This window comes from Nuphar pumila, chromosome 17 (genome assembly GCF_984573655.1).
Source record: "Nuphar pumila chromosome 17, dmNupPumi1.hap1.1, whole genome shotgun sequence".
In the NCBI taxonomy this organism is placed as follows: Eukaryota; Viridiplantae; Streptophyta; class Magnoliopsida; order Nymphaeales; family Nymphaeaceae; genus Nuphar; species Nuphar pumila.
Genome location: NC_143265.1, coordinates 9,402,778 through 9,418,317, shown reverse-complemented (window position 1 = coordinate 9,418,317; position 15,540 = coordinate 9,402,778). Strand labels below are relative to the sequence as shown.

Here is a 15,540-nt window from a genome sequence, read left to right as displayed (position 1 = left end):
TTGGACACAGGTAGGATGAACAATCACAGCTGAGAATCCAAAAAACTGTGATTGTTGGTCACAAAATCAGTCTTGTGATCAACTTTCACAGGATTCTCAAGTGAGAAAAACAATCACAACTTGCACCTTCTGCTTCATTGAACTTGAGAACGTGATGTGATTCTTCTCAGAAAAAAAAAAGGAAAGAAAAGAAAAGAGAACGTGAAGGACGTTGTAAAAATACCCTGAATAAACATGAGAAAAGGCCCTACCAAAGAAGTCGAATCTGAGATACCTTTCTCCCTGTCCAAACGTAACCATGAGAACTACTATCTATTACTACAAGAAGATAGCGGTTCTTGAATAGAACTTTAAATATTAAACATGCTCGGAAATTCATTTAAACAGGTTCCTAACAAAGTAACCAGGCAACAGCTCAAGAAACTAATATGTTTGGATCTAACTGGTCAAATATAATCTAATCAGGTGACGCAATCATCACAAACTCTACACCCTACTTCAGCCTCTACCGAGGCACAGATCTCTCCTTCAGCATAAGAGAACAGGAGAAATTATAAAGAAACTTCAAAACCAAATAATCCGTTCAAACTTCAAAATCTTTACAAGAATCAATTCCTCGTTGGATTCAGCAAGGTCTGATGTCTTCCAAAGCTCTTCCACGCCAAGATATTGTTGTCAGCACACTCAAAATATGTGCACAATGTCGTATGCAAATCTGAGGGTGTTAAAGAAACAGTTCGCAGGAATCTAATGTTTGTTTGAGGCTATCCATGAAAGCATGCTAAATGAAACATACTAAATGGGGTTTTCAGGTTTTCCAGTACTTTTTCGCAATTCTGACCCCATTGATGTGTTCGAAACGATAATTTTACAAGGAATCGGCACATGGATCATGCTTTTTTGATGAAAAAAATGATATTTGGAGCCTTAAAATTTTACAAAGATTTTGGGTCGTCGATTTTTTAACCTCATAAATCGAATGCTTCAAGAGCTGATACCTATAGAATGTGTAGTTCACATCTGTGTGGTAAAAATCTAAAAGAAAACAAAAAAAACCCATTTGGCATGTTTCATTTAGAATGCTTTCATTGCCACACACACACCGAGACAAACAATTTAAAGATGTTCATAGTTATGAGGATCAAGCACCAAAACAGTGTAATAAGGATACGTCCAGAAGAGCACAAACGACTGCAAACAAGAAAGACTGATAGTTAGTTAAATAGATAAGTGCATATAGGACAAAGTTATAACACAAACAGATGGCAAAGTGCTTAAGCATTTTAATCTACAACTAGTAGCCATCATCACAATGAAAAGACAGATGCACACGCGCACACAGACACACACATGCACATATGCATGCAAGTGCCTCAGAAATGTTCCATGGCTTAAGTCAGCACAGAAGAAAGCATGGTATCTTTTTATGGCAATGTATGCTAACTATGAGCACAAAATAAGCAAAGACCACCCTACGATCTAATTGACTTAGCTGGCTTTGATCCCCAAGAATTCCCTAAGGATAATTCATTCCACATCCAATATAATGCTAGTGAAATAAAGGAAAGAAAACGTAAGATAGGGAAAATGGAATATTGGACAATACCCTGAAACAAGCACTGCAATTCTAGGCTTTCTAACAATGCCACAGAACTGGGATAGGCCAAAACTCATAGGATAGGCCTGAATTTCCAGTAACGATTGTCTCAATGATCAGAAAGGCATCCTGTTACATATCAATATTTTTCCTAATCCTGTGTTTATGATTGTAATGATATTCTGATATGGGATCCACAGAAATGCAATAAAAAAGCTGTTGCTACCACAAGGCAGAATCCTGTATTGCCTCAGCCAACATATATGACCAATACCAGTGCAGACATAACTTTTCCATGGTTCTGCAGAATTCCATCGACTGTAGGTTACAGTTAGGAAATGGAGTTTCGTGACACACACACACACACAGTTGGCTATGCAACAAGCAACATTTGATGAGAGAGATGGTAACACACCATAAGCCCACCAAAGAGGCCATCAAGTAGAACCCGATTCCAAGAATCAAAGTAGTCATGAATAGAAAACTTTGCCTTTGCTGCAACTCCCAAAGAAGTTACTGCCATGATCAGGAAATAAAGGACTAAGCCCATCAAACCAGTAAACCCCAAAATTCCAGCAACCACACCCCCAATGATAGACAAAAATGTGCGGCTGCAGAAAAGGAAGAAAACACAGTATCACTTATACAACTTCATGCAATAAAAATGAAAGAAACTTCTTCTAAATTGAGCAAGACAGTAGAAGCCTAGGTGATAAAAAAATCCTGAAAGCAAATAAAATCAAATGCTCTTTCAACAGAAAAGGAAAAGAAAGGAAAAACTATGAGAAACATGGCCAAACATTAAAATGTTCAAGATCCGCGTTCTAGGCACAGTGACATCCTATTAACTGGATACTTGATGAAAGCAAACTCCTCAATATAAACTGTGTGGGTGAAACATGCATGTTTTCATCAAATGCTCTATGTATATTCCAAACTTTCTCCGTACAAGCTACCATAAGTAGACCAATGGTAAATATGTGATTTATCTCGTGTTACAAACACATTGATTGACTAGATATATGGCAAAGAGAAATGAGAGCCTCTATGCAAGTTAGTTCTGAACAGAAAGCACCATTTAAAGCACTTGGCAATGGATACAAGTTGTCTAACCTCTGACTAACCCAGATTTTTTTAATTTTTTGATAAGAAAAAAAAAAGTGGACTATTCCTCGATTTGTGCATGTCATCCTTCTGCAGGGCCATGCTAATTTTCTCCATCGTTCAAATTTTATTGGATGCCAGAAAGAAATGATAGTCATATGTTTCAAGGTGAAAAGCAGAGGATGAAATTCTTGGTAACTGCACACAAGAATCAGTATTGTGGCACACCACAACAAATCCCCTAGAAAAGGACGAAAAGAATTGAATACGCTTATGGTGACGGATCATGGTACAATTAATGAACATTATTGCAGGGATAACAAGTAGGCCTGGGAAATGGAGCAGCTTATGACTTGGCTAGTTTAGTTCATAAAATAGGCTCGGCATGACCCATCTCATATAGGTCACGGAACCAAGCATGAACAAGGAGTGACCTGCACGCCATGAGCTCGGGATCAATACAGCTCACCATGAGACAAAGGCCAAGATCAAGCTACACTTCAGCATAAATGGACCAATCTTGTATTAGCCCAAGCTTGCTTCTTTGACTCTTTTTACCAGCCTAGCAAGGATGAGAATGAATAGGTTAAATATTCACCCCTCATTAAGTTCCTCAAAAAGACAGAGAAACTAAACTGGAGCCTCACCATATCAAATGAATTAGACATGAGATCAACATATTAATCAATTGCTATGGTGCATTGTGAGGCATTGATTCTTTTATCCCTTAAAAACTTGCTTACATGTAACAATCACATGATTTAAAACTCATTTTCTACAAAACAAACCTTCTAGATCACATTCATAAGGTCAGATCTACAAAAAAAAGGTGATTTATACTCGATAGTTCCATGCTTTCAATAGCACCAAATATTAACTCTCTTTCTCTCTCTCTCTCTCTCTCTCTCTCTCTCTCTCTATATATATATATATATATATATATATATATATATGGAAAAATATTTGCTATTAATGAAGGTAAGGAACTAATGAGCTAGAAATCATAGGTGCAAGTTGTATCGACTCAATCTAACCACATAGATGTGTTCAGCATGGTTTGTTTGCTAAGGATCAAGCCTTGGATCCTGCTTTTCTGATGTAAAAATGTGATCTTTTGAGTTATGAAATTTTGGCACATTATGGGCCATTGATTTTTGGACCCCTTTAAAAACCTAATCACATGATTCAAAACAAGTTTCCTACTAAACAAACCATGTAGATCACATCTGTAACATTTGATCTAAAAACAATTGGAAAATTTTGAAGAAAAAAGTGATGTATACTCATTAGTTCCTTACATTCATTAGCAGTCAATATATATTTACCCTATTATATTCTGTTCTCTATTGATATACATGGACACATAACGTCCTATGTCGACATGACACACGAGATCAAAACACACCACAACATTTCATGAGCACAGACAAACCTGTGTCAAATTATGAGACTTACTAAGGCACCATATTAAACAATAGATGTTATTTGCTATAGGCTGAGTGTGCTTAAGTAAACAAGTCAACCAAACAATGAGTCCATCTCTATCTATAGCTATGCCTGATGTCTCGTATCATTGTAAGTATCATATTGTTTGGGCCCAAAATAAGATACGTATCATGTAGTATCGTAAAAAATTATAACTTTTAAATAAAAAAATTTCAAAAAATCAAGAAAGATCAGAAAAAATAGCAAAATTAAAAAAAAAATCATAACACATGAAACAATGATGAATTTCACAAAATAAAACCGTAAAATCACATATAAAGCATTTATGTCTCTATGAGCTGTATACAGGGACGTAGCTAGGATTCATGCGAGGGGGGGGGGGGGGCAAACAGTGGTGTAGAAAAAAATTTGCTTGATAGTTGGGGGTTCGGGCAGCGCCCCCGAATTTTTTTTTTGAGATAAAATAAAAAATGGCTACAATTATTAATAAAAATCTATTTCATATGGACAAATCAAACTATTTGCTGCAGTCAGGGCTGGGCTAAAAAATGGATAAAAATCTATTTCATATGGAATCAGGGCTGGGCTAGGACTGAGCTTTTAAAAAAAAATTAACTGTTTCGGGAGGCAGGACTGGGCTACAGCCCAGTCCTGGCCCCCCCTAGCTACGCCTTTGGCTGTATAAGACATCATCAAACATCAACTAATGCCCTCCTGCCTGTAAGGTGGAGGTTCGAGGGCATGAGCCCCAGAGGCAAAAAAAATTTGGAAGGTAGTTTTATAATTTTACTCATAATAGGGATTTTTTACCTTAACCCATTTCTTTGAGTGAAAAAATGGCAGAAATGCACTTGTACTTGAGCAAACCACAAAAGCCCTCTCCCTTGTGCACGGATCGGCCCCCAAATCGCTCTCATGACTCTTAGGGTGTGTGGATACCCCTCTAATAGCTTCTACACAAATGAGAAAGCCGGCCCTCAGGAGATCTTTAAAACCCAAAAAATAAAAAACAAGTTTCGGCCATTTTGAAAGTGCGTTGAAGGTGTATTATACGATACACCCTGTACCGTACAATACACACTTATATCATATCACTTTTTTCCATAGTAACGATATGTATCGTACCGTATCGTACGATACTTACAACATTGATTAGGATAATTAACTTAAAACACTAGATGTGAGTGCTTAAATGGCCCAATAAGAGCAATGGAAGCGGCTAACAGGAGCTCTCTAAGTGTTCCATTAGGTGCAGCTGCTCCACCAAAGTTTCTCAACTTTCTTGGAGAATCTATTGATAATTCAGGTAATGTAGTTACTCGGTCAATGTCTCCTAGTGCAAAAACCAGTTGAAAAGCATGAGAAGCATAAGGAGACTAAACAGCATAGGCATGCAGATATTCCATTTATAGTCACTGGATTGTCCTGCTGTTGTGAACCATGCTCCTCCTCTAATGCATTTTTCAGGCACTCCTACAAAAAACTGACAAACCTAGAAGTCCCAAGAGTCACTCCAGGTCATGCCCATGAAAACCATAACTCCGACTAGGTGGCTTGCTGATGGCTTTCATATGCTCAAGCAGAATATCACAGATAAAGCCTAAAAAGAATGGCCCAGATAGCTATCACCCTATCTTGCCTATAAATAGCGATAGAGGAAAAAAGGAAGAGGAAAACACTATATTTAACCATATGAGTTGTTCTTTAACTGATATGTATGTGGATTCACGGTCTTCTGGAAGGTTTAGCATGCAACTATGATCCTAGAACCATAAGAAAGGATCATTTCCAACATCAAACTCCTTGCAATATTTGTACATCTGTATGGACTTCCAAAAGAGGATTACTATCATTGTATCCAACATGAGGAATGTTTGATGGAGTATCATCAACATCCTTTATCATTGTAAACTTGTCCAAGGGCTATGAATTTTGTCCACATCCATTACTATATTTCATAAAAAACTCTTCCAATTTTTTGTCAAAGAAAAATAAGACATGCATACATATGGTCAACATACATCAAAAAGAGCAAACTTTTGTATGATTGTGAAGGCATTAGGAACAGTTCTTGTTTCTTGATATGCAGGAATAAAGAAATATGCTTATGGACCTCAATGAAATACTTATCTGTCAACCTAACCATCAAGCATGCACTTGACCAGAGTAGTCAAGATTAAAAAATCAGCAGGGCAAAAGAAGGGCATTGAAACAAAGAAAGCAGTTGTTCAAACGAGAACCTGTAATAGATAATCTTCATATTGTTCTGCAGATTCTCCGCACTAAGGATCGGCACGTCGTCCTGACTACCCCTCGACTTCTTTTCGGAAGCACCCAATTCATTCGCGACCGCCATATCTCTTCCAAACTAGATACTAATCAACATAAATCAAAAATAAAAAAGAAAAGAAATTATGTTCAATAAGCAATAAACGATCGGACTACAAACATCAAGAATAGAGTATAAACTTTCCCCAATCTCCCAACCAATCGATCCAAAAGCTAACAATGCCAGAAGCGAAGAACAATCAGAATTCGTTCGGGAGTATCAAATTCGGCATTGGAACAACAGACAGAACGAATTACTCCAAGAAATTTCATTAGCAGAATAGGGATCGCGACGGGAAAAGAAAGAAACCCACCAAATTCATCGAAAAAAACGCAACGTAGAACCGATAATAAGAAGGATTATATGTTCATACCGATCGACAGACGGCCGATTCCGGACGTCGATGCGGTGGAGAGTAGGGGAAGGGGAAGCGATCGACGCTCGGACGAACTCTTGCTTCGGTCTTCCAACTGCATACAGTAAAACGTCCCCGACGCTGGTCCCGGTCACAGTTCTTCCTTATCGAGATCTTATCGGAAAAGGAAAATATCGCAATAAATTCAACGTTTTTTCCCTCCGGTAAATATCGGCAGATTTAAAATATATATATATATATATATATATATATATATATATATATATATATATATATATATATATATATATATATATATATATATATATATATATATATATAATAAAATATTAATAAAAATATGAATGTTATAAATATCGTATTAATAGCGCGATAATAACATGATAACCCCTATGTCACAAAGACACACGAACACGACTCAAGGTCAAGGGCTGGTGAACAAGTGGAATGAACCCAACGGGGCATGTTCGGGCTTGGCTCGTTTAATAGTGGATTGAGATGGTGACTCGTTTAGATGAAGCTCTGCTCATCTTTGAATGAGACAAGATGAACACGAGCTAGCTTGTGTAAAAATATTTTATATTGTTTATATTTAAATATATGTTTTTTATATATTATATTTAAAATATATATATTTATATAATACATTTAATAGTTTATACCTTATGTATATATTTTTTATACATATATGTAAATCAATAGATTTTCATAGCTTTTTTATTTTTTTTTATTTTACAATAAGAATGCAAACTATAAGCATGGTTTTATAGAAATAGACTTTTGGATCATCTTATAGGCTTGAAAATCAATCGCTCAGAATTTTTGTAAATATATAAGTATAAAAAATCATATTTCTTAATCCGATTACGATGATCCAATAGTCGATTCTAAGCAAATGAAATATATTGAATGAATATGCAGGGTTAGATTTGCAAAAAAAAAACTATGAAAATCTTAGCTCATACTAGTTTACATATTTTGCTAGTTTATATATATATATATATATATATATATATATATATATATATATATATATATATATATATATATATATATATATATATATATATACCAGCTCTTCCACCTTGTATTCGAGCTCATCGTTTAAGCTAAGTGCGCTTCTCATCGAAGCAGGTTATATGTTCTCCCCCCGAAGAGGGCAGTTAGCTACATCTTGTGTTCGGGAGGTCCCAATGAGCACCACATATTTAAGCATGTGTGTCTCGTATCCCCATGTTTGTCAACATTAATTAGCATTGGAGTTTGATGTGATTGCAAAGACTTAAGTACCCTCTCCTCCATTGGTGCCAAAAAAATGACGATTCTAGAAAATGAGTGGTTGTAAAGACTTAAGTGCCCCGAAGATGATTATTTAAGACCTAGTCTCTGCATTGCAAGATTATCCGAGAAAGAAATCTCCCCTGGAGGAGGCCATGAACAGCAACCCTCTCACTCTCTCTCTCCCTTCTCTTTCTGCTTCTGTGCACATCCAACAGAAGATCCTACATTGCTCCATCAAGCACCGACTGACCTGCACATTGACTGTTGTGGAGCCTGATTCAGAGTTTTTACTGGAGCCTGATTCAGAGTTTTTACCCTTACAGGAGGAGGGTTTGGGGTCTCCTCCCAGCGTGGGTATCATCATTCAACTAAATGAGTTGTGGATCCTGATTCAGAGTTTTTACCCTTACAGGAGAGGGGTCTGGGGGCTCCTCCCAGCGTGGGTAGCATCATTCAACTTGAAGAGTTGTGGAGCCTGATTCAGAGTTTTTACCCTTACAGAAGGGGGGTCTGAGGGTTCCTCCAGCGTGGGTAGCATCATTCAACTTGATGAGTTGTGGAGCTTGATTCAGAGTTTTTGCTCTTACAGAAGGGAGGTTTGGGGGCTCCTCCCAGCGTGGGTAGCATCATTCAACTTGATGAGTTGTGGAGTCCGATTCATAGTTTTTTCCCTTACAGGAGGGGGTTTGGGGGCTCCTCCCAGCGTGGGTAGCATCATTCAACTTGATGAGTTGTGGAGCCTGATTTAGAGTTTTTGCCCTTACAGGAGGGGGGTCCGGGGGCTTTCCACCGGCGTGAGTTTCGTTGCGCGGTCAGCGTGCGGGGGTCCAGGGGGGGCCGCCCCTGGCGCGGGTCCCTCGGGGGGCAGCCCCTGGCGCGGGTCCCTCGGAGGGCAGCGCCCCCCCAGACCAATTTTTTTTGGGGCCTTGTATAAATTTTTTATTTCCTTTCCCTCCTTTAACTATCAAAAAAGAGCAATAAAGCGTTTTGTTTAATCGTTGGGCTCATGTTTCCTTCAGTTGTTTCTTGCTCGAGGTTTTCGTAACACCCCTTCCCACGATTTTTCTATTTTTTTTCTATTTCTTTCCCACGATTTTTTCAATGACTCCCCTACAACGATTTTTAGTGTTGTCGGGTCTCCAACGAGCCCTCACATCAATTTATAGTATTGTCTGGTCTTCCAACAACAATTTGTAGTATTGTCGGGCCTTCCTACAATATTTTGTAGTGTTTTCAGGTCTCCAACAAGCCCCACGGTGATTTATAGTGTTATCCGGTCTTCCAATAGCGATTTGTAGTATTGTCGGGCCGTCCTACAACGATTTGTAGTATTTTCGGGTCTCCAACAAGCCCCACAATGATTTATAGTGTTATCCAGTCTTCTAACAATGATTTGTAGTGTCTTTCGCAAATCACTATAGCGATTTATAGTGTTTTTGGGTTGCACAATACAAAATAATAGGGGTCTGGTTTTTAGTTAAAATGAGAAATGAAATGACCATAGAAATTGCTGAAAATTTACAAAAATAAACTAGACTCAATAACAAAGACACCACTTTTTACAAATTTGGAATATGATCTCCGGTTAGGGAGATATGGCCCACACAAGTTGGTCCTAATTCGGGTAGCGATTTACAATTATTTGCTTACTGAATAACACTACAAATCGCTATAGTGATTTGCGGAAGACACTACAAATCGCTATAGTGAGATCCAACAACACTATAAATCGTTGTGGGGCTCAATGGAGACCCAAAAATACTACAAATCACTATAGTGATTTGCGGAAGACACTACAAATCGTTGTTGGAAGACCGGATAATACTATAAATCGATGTGGGGCTTGTTGGAGACTAAAAAATACTACAAATCATTGTAGGAAGGCCCAACAATACTACAAATCGCTGTTGGAATACCGGATAACACCATAAATTGATGTGGGGGCTCGTTGGAGACCCGACAACACTAAAAATCGTTGTAGGAGAGTCATTGAAAAAATTGTGGGAAAGAAACAGAAAAAGGAAAATAAAAAAATCATGGGAAAGGGTGTTACAAAAACCTCGAGCAAGAAACAACCGAAGGAAACATGAGCCCCACGATTAAACAAAACGCTTTATTGCTCTTTTTCGATAGTTAAAAGAGGGAAAGAAAAATAAAAAATTTATACAAGGCTCCAAAAAAAATTGGTCCGGGGGGCGCTGCCCCCCGAGGGACCCGCGCCGCGGGGGGGGGGGGAGCCCCCGACCTCCCCTCCTGTAAGGGCAAAAACTCTAAATCAGGTTCCACAACTCATCAAGTTGAATGTTGCTACACATGCTGGGAGGAGCCCCCAAACTCCCTTCTATAAGGGCAAAAACTATGAATCGGGCTCCACAACTCATCAAGTTGAACGATGCTACAGTCAGTGTGCATGTCAGTCGGTGTTTGATGGAGCAATGTAGGATCGTCTGCTGGATGTGCACAGAAGTATAAAGAGATGGGAGAGAGTGTGAGAGAGTTGATGATCATGGCCTTCTCCAGGGGGAACTCTTTGCCTCCCTTGATTTCTTCTCTAGAGAGAGAGAGGGTTTTACAGTGTTTTACAGAGAAGAAAGAAGAAGAAGATGACGATGAAAAGTTCAAACAGACATTTTTGATGGCTCAGGTTCATTTCGTTGGATGACCATCGGATCGTCGGCTCACCATCGTTTCGTTGGATCACCATCGGTGAAACGATTAAGGTTCATTTCGCAGTGTAGACTTTGAAGAGTCAACATCATCCTTGACTTTCTGAATGGAGGACATGTTTGTCCTTTTTTTTAACCATTTGTTTTTTCTTTTTTGAATGAAGAGCATTTTCGTCATTTTCTCAAACCATCGTTTTATGAGAAGAATAGCAAGAAAGGGTACTTAAGTTTTTGCAACCACACCAGACTCCAATGCTAAATGATGTCAACATACACGGGAATATGAGCCCCATGTGCTTGTATACGTGGTGCTCATTCAGACCCTCGAACACAGACGTGGGATTCAGTGAATCGTCGGGGGAGAACATACACCACCCTCCCTATACCCGCTTCTCATGGCTCCCCTTGCTTGCTATAGGAACCGATTACAAAATGAGTTCATGATGCACCTAGCCTGCTTTGTTCATTTTACCAGCCCCTAACAAGGATACATGATTTTTTAATATTTAATGAATAAACAATTATTTTTTGATATTTTAATGTTAATTTTTTTTATTGAAATAAAACTTAAAAAATAATGTTAAAATATTGTCTGTACGCATCAGCATCCGTGTTCACGCGTCCCATCTTGTCCGCTCATGCCACTATAGACGCGCTGCCAAAATGACGTGTTAAAAAACATAATAGCTTCAAAATAGATGATATTTTGAAAATATATTTTTCTGAGACTAAAAATGTCATAAGATTTTCAAAAGTTGGCCGATATTTGTGGCTATGACCCTCAACCCTCAGATGTAATTGGGTTAGATTCGGTTCAAATGTGATCTTTACTGAATCTGATCTATTAAGATACTGTCTAACTGGATTCAAATTTAGATTCGGATTCAGGTGGACGAGGGTAGTACAAAATCTAAATCCAACTAGTATAAAATAGCTAACTGAAGACATTTTTTCTCAAATATTCGGATTTGGATATGCTTCATATTTGGTTTGGACTCAAAATTTCATATTTGGGATGTAAAACCCCAAACTAAATATGAATTTAATTGTTAAGCTTTTTCTTTACTGAATCCAACCAAAGACAATCAAATTTGGTTGAACATCCTACCCAAATGAATCATTGTCATGGTTGTTTGAATGTGTTAGAATTGTGTTGGCCCAATTGGACTTCGTTCATTAGTTCAACATAGTCCAAATGCTAGGAATTTGTTCTTGGATTATGGCTTTTCTTTTACCAAAAAAACATGATTTTATAAGCCAAGAAACTATCACACTTGGTAGGTTGTTTGTTTTCTATCCTAACCTAATCATAAATACTATAAAAGCTGACCAAAAATTGCATACTTTATATTTTTTCTTAAAATGACACTCACCTTGTAATAATTTGTTTGTCCCTCTTTACAGAGTTTTCAAAAAAAAACAAAAAATGACCCCGTATGACAAAATGACGTATTTCTCAAAAAATCTCACAATTGACTAAAACTCGATGATCAAAATCGTAAATGTTAGGTGTTCAAATAACTATTTTAACCTTCGCATGTGCGGACCTCTTGAGGACACGTGAATTTTCTCTATAACAAACTTTACTACTAATTTTTTACTCAAAATTTTAAGGATTATGAAGAAATATCGAAAAAAATAAAAAAACTTAGACAGAAATATCTTTTCAACGACATCTGAATCACTGGAAATGATCGACGGACGCTGAGATACAAGTCCGACAGTATTTCAAAAAAAGAAGATGAACAAGCGTAGTTGCACCAACCCTGGTTATTCTATGCTATTTTTTTGGTTGCCTGTTGATCATGCATAATATTTGCATTTTATTAATCATTATTTATGCATGATCCGTGTTAAAATCGCTCTAAAAACCCATTTTTATTGTTAGTTCTGAGAAATTGCATTGAATTGAATTTTATCAGAAAATCGTATTTTTCAAAGCTTTCCCTGGATATATATATTTTTTTTTTAGTGTTTCTATTATAGTTAGAATGTTTTAATCATAGTTTAGTTTGCTTAGGTTTTTATTAGCTAATTTTTAATCAGTAGGAAGTTTGTTTGTTTGTTTTTAGACAATAAAACATGTTTTACTAAAATGGGTCTTTTGAAAAATATGGAAAAGTGTGAACTTGTTTTGAAATTTTTTCTTTTACCCTAATTTAGTATTATAAGTAGTCTTCTACAGGAAAAAAAGGGGCTCTCTCTCACGTTGGAATTCACGCAGCCCACTTTGAAGCTCTCTCTCTCTCTCTCTCTCTCTCTCTCTCTTTCTCCACCAGCCAGTTCGTAGTCTCTTCTATTTTTCCAGCACACAAAAAGGTAGCGTGTTGATTTCATGGGGAGAGACCACTCTCTTCGCAACCACTCCAGCCGGGCCACTCGGTAATCCTTTCTTCTGCTCCCCTCTCTTTTCACGTATTTGAGTTCAGTTCATTATTGTCTTTGCTGAAAAAAGAAAAAAAAAAAAAGATATATCATAGGTTCTGCATTTTTCTGAGACTCAGTATTGTGGTTAATTTTCTTTGGTCCAGCGTTGTGTTTATTTTTGTTGGTTCAACGTTTTATATTTGTTTCCCTGTCAATGCATGTTAATCCAGTCAGTCGGTTCTGTGTGCATTATTTACTCACATCAGCGTTTTGTGTAGTTAATTAGCATTGTTGTTGGTTTCATATAGCATCAGCTCTTTAACATTCAGCATGTCATTTGCGTTCAATTTTAGTTTTTTTTTTTTTTTTAAGTTTAAGTCTATTCAGTCTTAACGTTATTAGTTTTCCTGTTTTATTGATCAACATAGTTTAGTATCTTGCCTGTTTTGCTTTTGGTTAAATTCAACGTGAATGATAGTTTTGGTTAATTAGATTTATTTTCAGCAATAGATTCAGTTGTCAGTCATTAGCGTGTTGGTATTGTGCATCTAATTCATTGTCCAGTCGGTCTGCATACAGTACTTCATTTTATTGTCAGTAGTGTCTTTTAGTTTCCCCATTGCATTCAGCATTCTTGTTAAGTTCAGCATCTTTCTATTTTAGACGCTGTGTTAAACATCGTTCAGCCACCACAACGTCATTGACGTTGTGTGTAGGTAGCTATGTGCAAGACAATAGGAGGTTGTGCGTGAACTCATGTCTAACTTAGTTGAGAGTCATGAATTAGGTAGGCTTTGATTAATTTAGTTACCTAGATTCTTTGGGTATTTCAATAGACGTTGTTCACAAAATTAATGTTAGTACCCAGTAGAGTTGTTTAGAATTCAGTAGTTATAGGTCAAGCTGATGTTTATAGAGGTTAGGTTATTGAATTGTTTGGTGCAACACTGTCTTTTGCTGTTACATAGTATAGTAATTTTTATTTAGATTAGATTCTGTTAAGAGTTAATATCTGGTTTTTATGTACTCCTAACTATTTTAGTCAAATTAACATTAACTCATTCTTGTTTTTACGTTTCTTCATTGTATTTAATTAGAGTAAATAGTAGGAGTCAGTTGCATCGTTCTTTTTAGTTTATCATTAGCTAAGTCAGTTTCATTGTCATTTCAGGTTTGTTTTAGATTAGTATTTTTAAAGTCCAGTACAACATTAGTTAGTTAGTTTGTAATTTGTCTTTTAGTATCATTTGTTTTGGTTAGTTCAATTCATTTTGTTAATTTTCAAGTATTAGATTATGTTAGGTTTTTCTCGTTCTGTTGTGTGTTGTTTGTGTTTCTTGCAGGGATGGGTGAACATGCGAGAGAAGCGATTTTGACCCTCAGAGAAGCAAAAGTGCAAGAAAATATACATTACTTCAAGAAGGGACAAGAAGACTCGAAGCACTGAAGCCTTTCTTTAGGGTTTTATTTTATTTTTTTAATTAGGTCTGTAATAAAACCATTTATTTATTTTGTTTAAGCCCTCTGCGTAGGGCCGTACTCTCGTAGTTAATTATTTAATTAATTCTTTTTATTTTGGCAATAAAGAGTAGTTAGATTGTGTGTTTGAATATGAAGTATTTTCCGTTCCCTGAGATCGACCCGGACTCCACCACTTGTGCGAGCCGGTTTTTATATTTTTGGTGTCTGGCTTTCACTGGATTTTCATTAAAAATATTGTTTTAAAAAGGGTTTTCATAAAACTCACACCAAATTTTGGCGCCGTTGCCGGGGAACGGCGAAATACTAGTATTCACTTTATTGCCTTGCGTTTGTTCTTGTATTTTTAGGTTGTTAGTTTAATTGAGTTCTTTAATTAGGATTGTTTAGTTTGCTTTTCGCATTTAGGCTTAGAACCACGTGTGTGCATACCGTAGAGACAAGCTTACTTTTCTGCACAGCTCACCCATTAGGATCCCCTTAGAAGTGACTGTGTACGATTGGTACCGTGCACATAGATTTCATTTTCATAAATTCTCTACTGAGTGCAACTGCATGGTGCTTGTTATTTCTTGTTTTCAGTAATTGTTTTTGTTACTCGTTTTGTGGTTTGTGTGGTTTGGCCGCTAGCGCGTTAGTTAGGTAGAAAACCCCAATTTAGGACGGTTGCTGCACCGGTCTACCCTTTGGTGCATGCACGGGCGACGTTCGCTTGAACCTGAGCTTGCCGAATTTGTTGAGGATCCCGAATCTTTCTTTAGTTGAGTCCATCAATCCAGCCCCATGGCTGAAGATCAGCAGTTGATCCGTCCTCTTAGGGAGTACTTCATACCCAACACATACACTCCTGCCTCCTGCATCACAAGACCTGATGTGGGAGCGAACCATTTTGAAA

At 37.3% G+C, this 15,540-nt stretch overlaps 1 protein-coding gene and 1 non-coding gene across 2 annotated transcripts; both read right to left on the bottom strand.

Moving 5' to 3' along the window:
- Positions 1 to 335: 335 nt before the first annotated feature.
- On the bottom strand, positions 336 to 6,987 carry LOC149811583 (uncharacterized). The gene is made up of 5 exons (XM_089992869.1): positions 6,850 to 6,987; positions 6,388 to 6,522; positions 2,013 to 2,208; positions 1,172 to 1,191; positions 336 to 715 (listed from the first exon to the last, which is right to left on the bottom strand). Exons 2-5 carry the CDS (start codon positions 6,501 to 6,503, stop codon positions 685 to 687), a joined length of 363 nt encoding a protein of 120 aa, XP_089848995.1. The 5' UTR covers positions 6,504 to 6,522; positions 6,850 to 6,987; the 3' UTR covers positions 336 to 684.
- On the bottom strand, positions 2,752 to 2,853 carry LOC149811584 (U6 spliceosomal RNA). The gene has a single exon (XR_016428667.1). It is a non-coding gene; the product is annotated as a U6 spliceosomal RNA (small nuclear RNA).
- Positions 6,988 to 15,540: the final 8,553 nt, after the last annotated feature.

Bases quoted from the DNA above. Each gene is read 5' to 3' on its own strand.
- LOC149811583 (XM_089992869.1), bottom strand. From the start codon at position 6,503: ATGGCGGTCGCGAATGAATTGGGTGCTTCCGAAAAGAAGTCGAGGGGT. The intron at 2,209-6,387 runs GTTCTCGTTTGA...CCTTTTCTGCAG, and splicing joins ATGAAGATTATCTATTACAG to CCGCACATTTTTGTCTATCA. The intron at 1,192-2,012 runs GTGTGTTACCAT...TCTTGTTTGCAG, and splicing joins GCCTCTTTGGTGGGCTTATG to TCGTTTGTGCTCTTCTGGAC.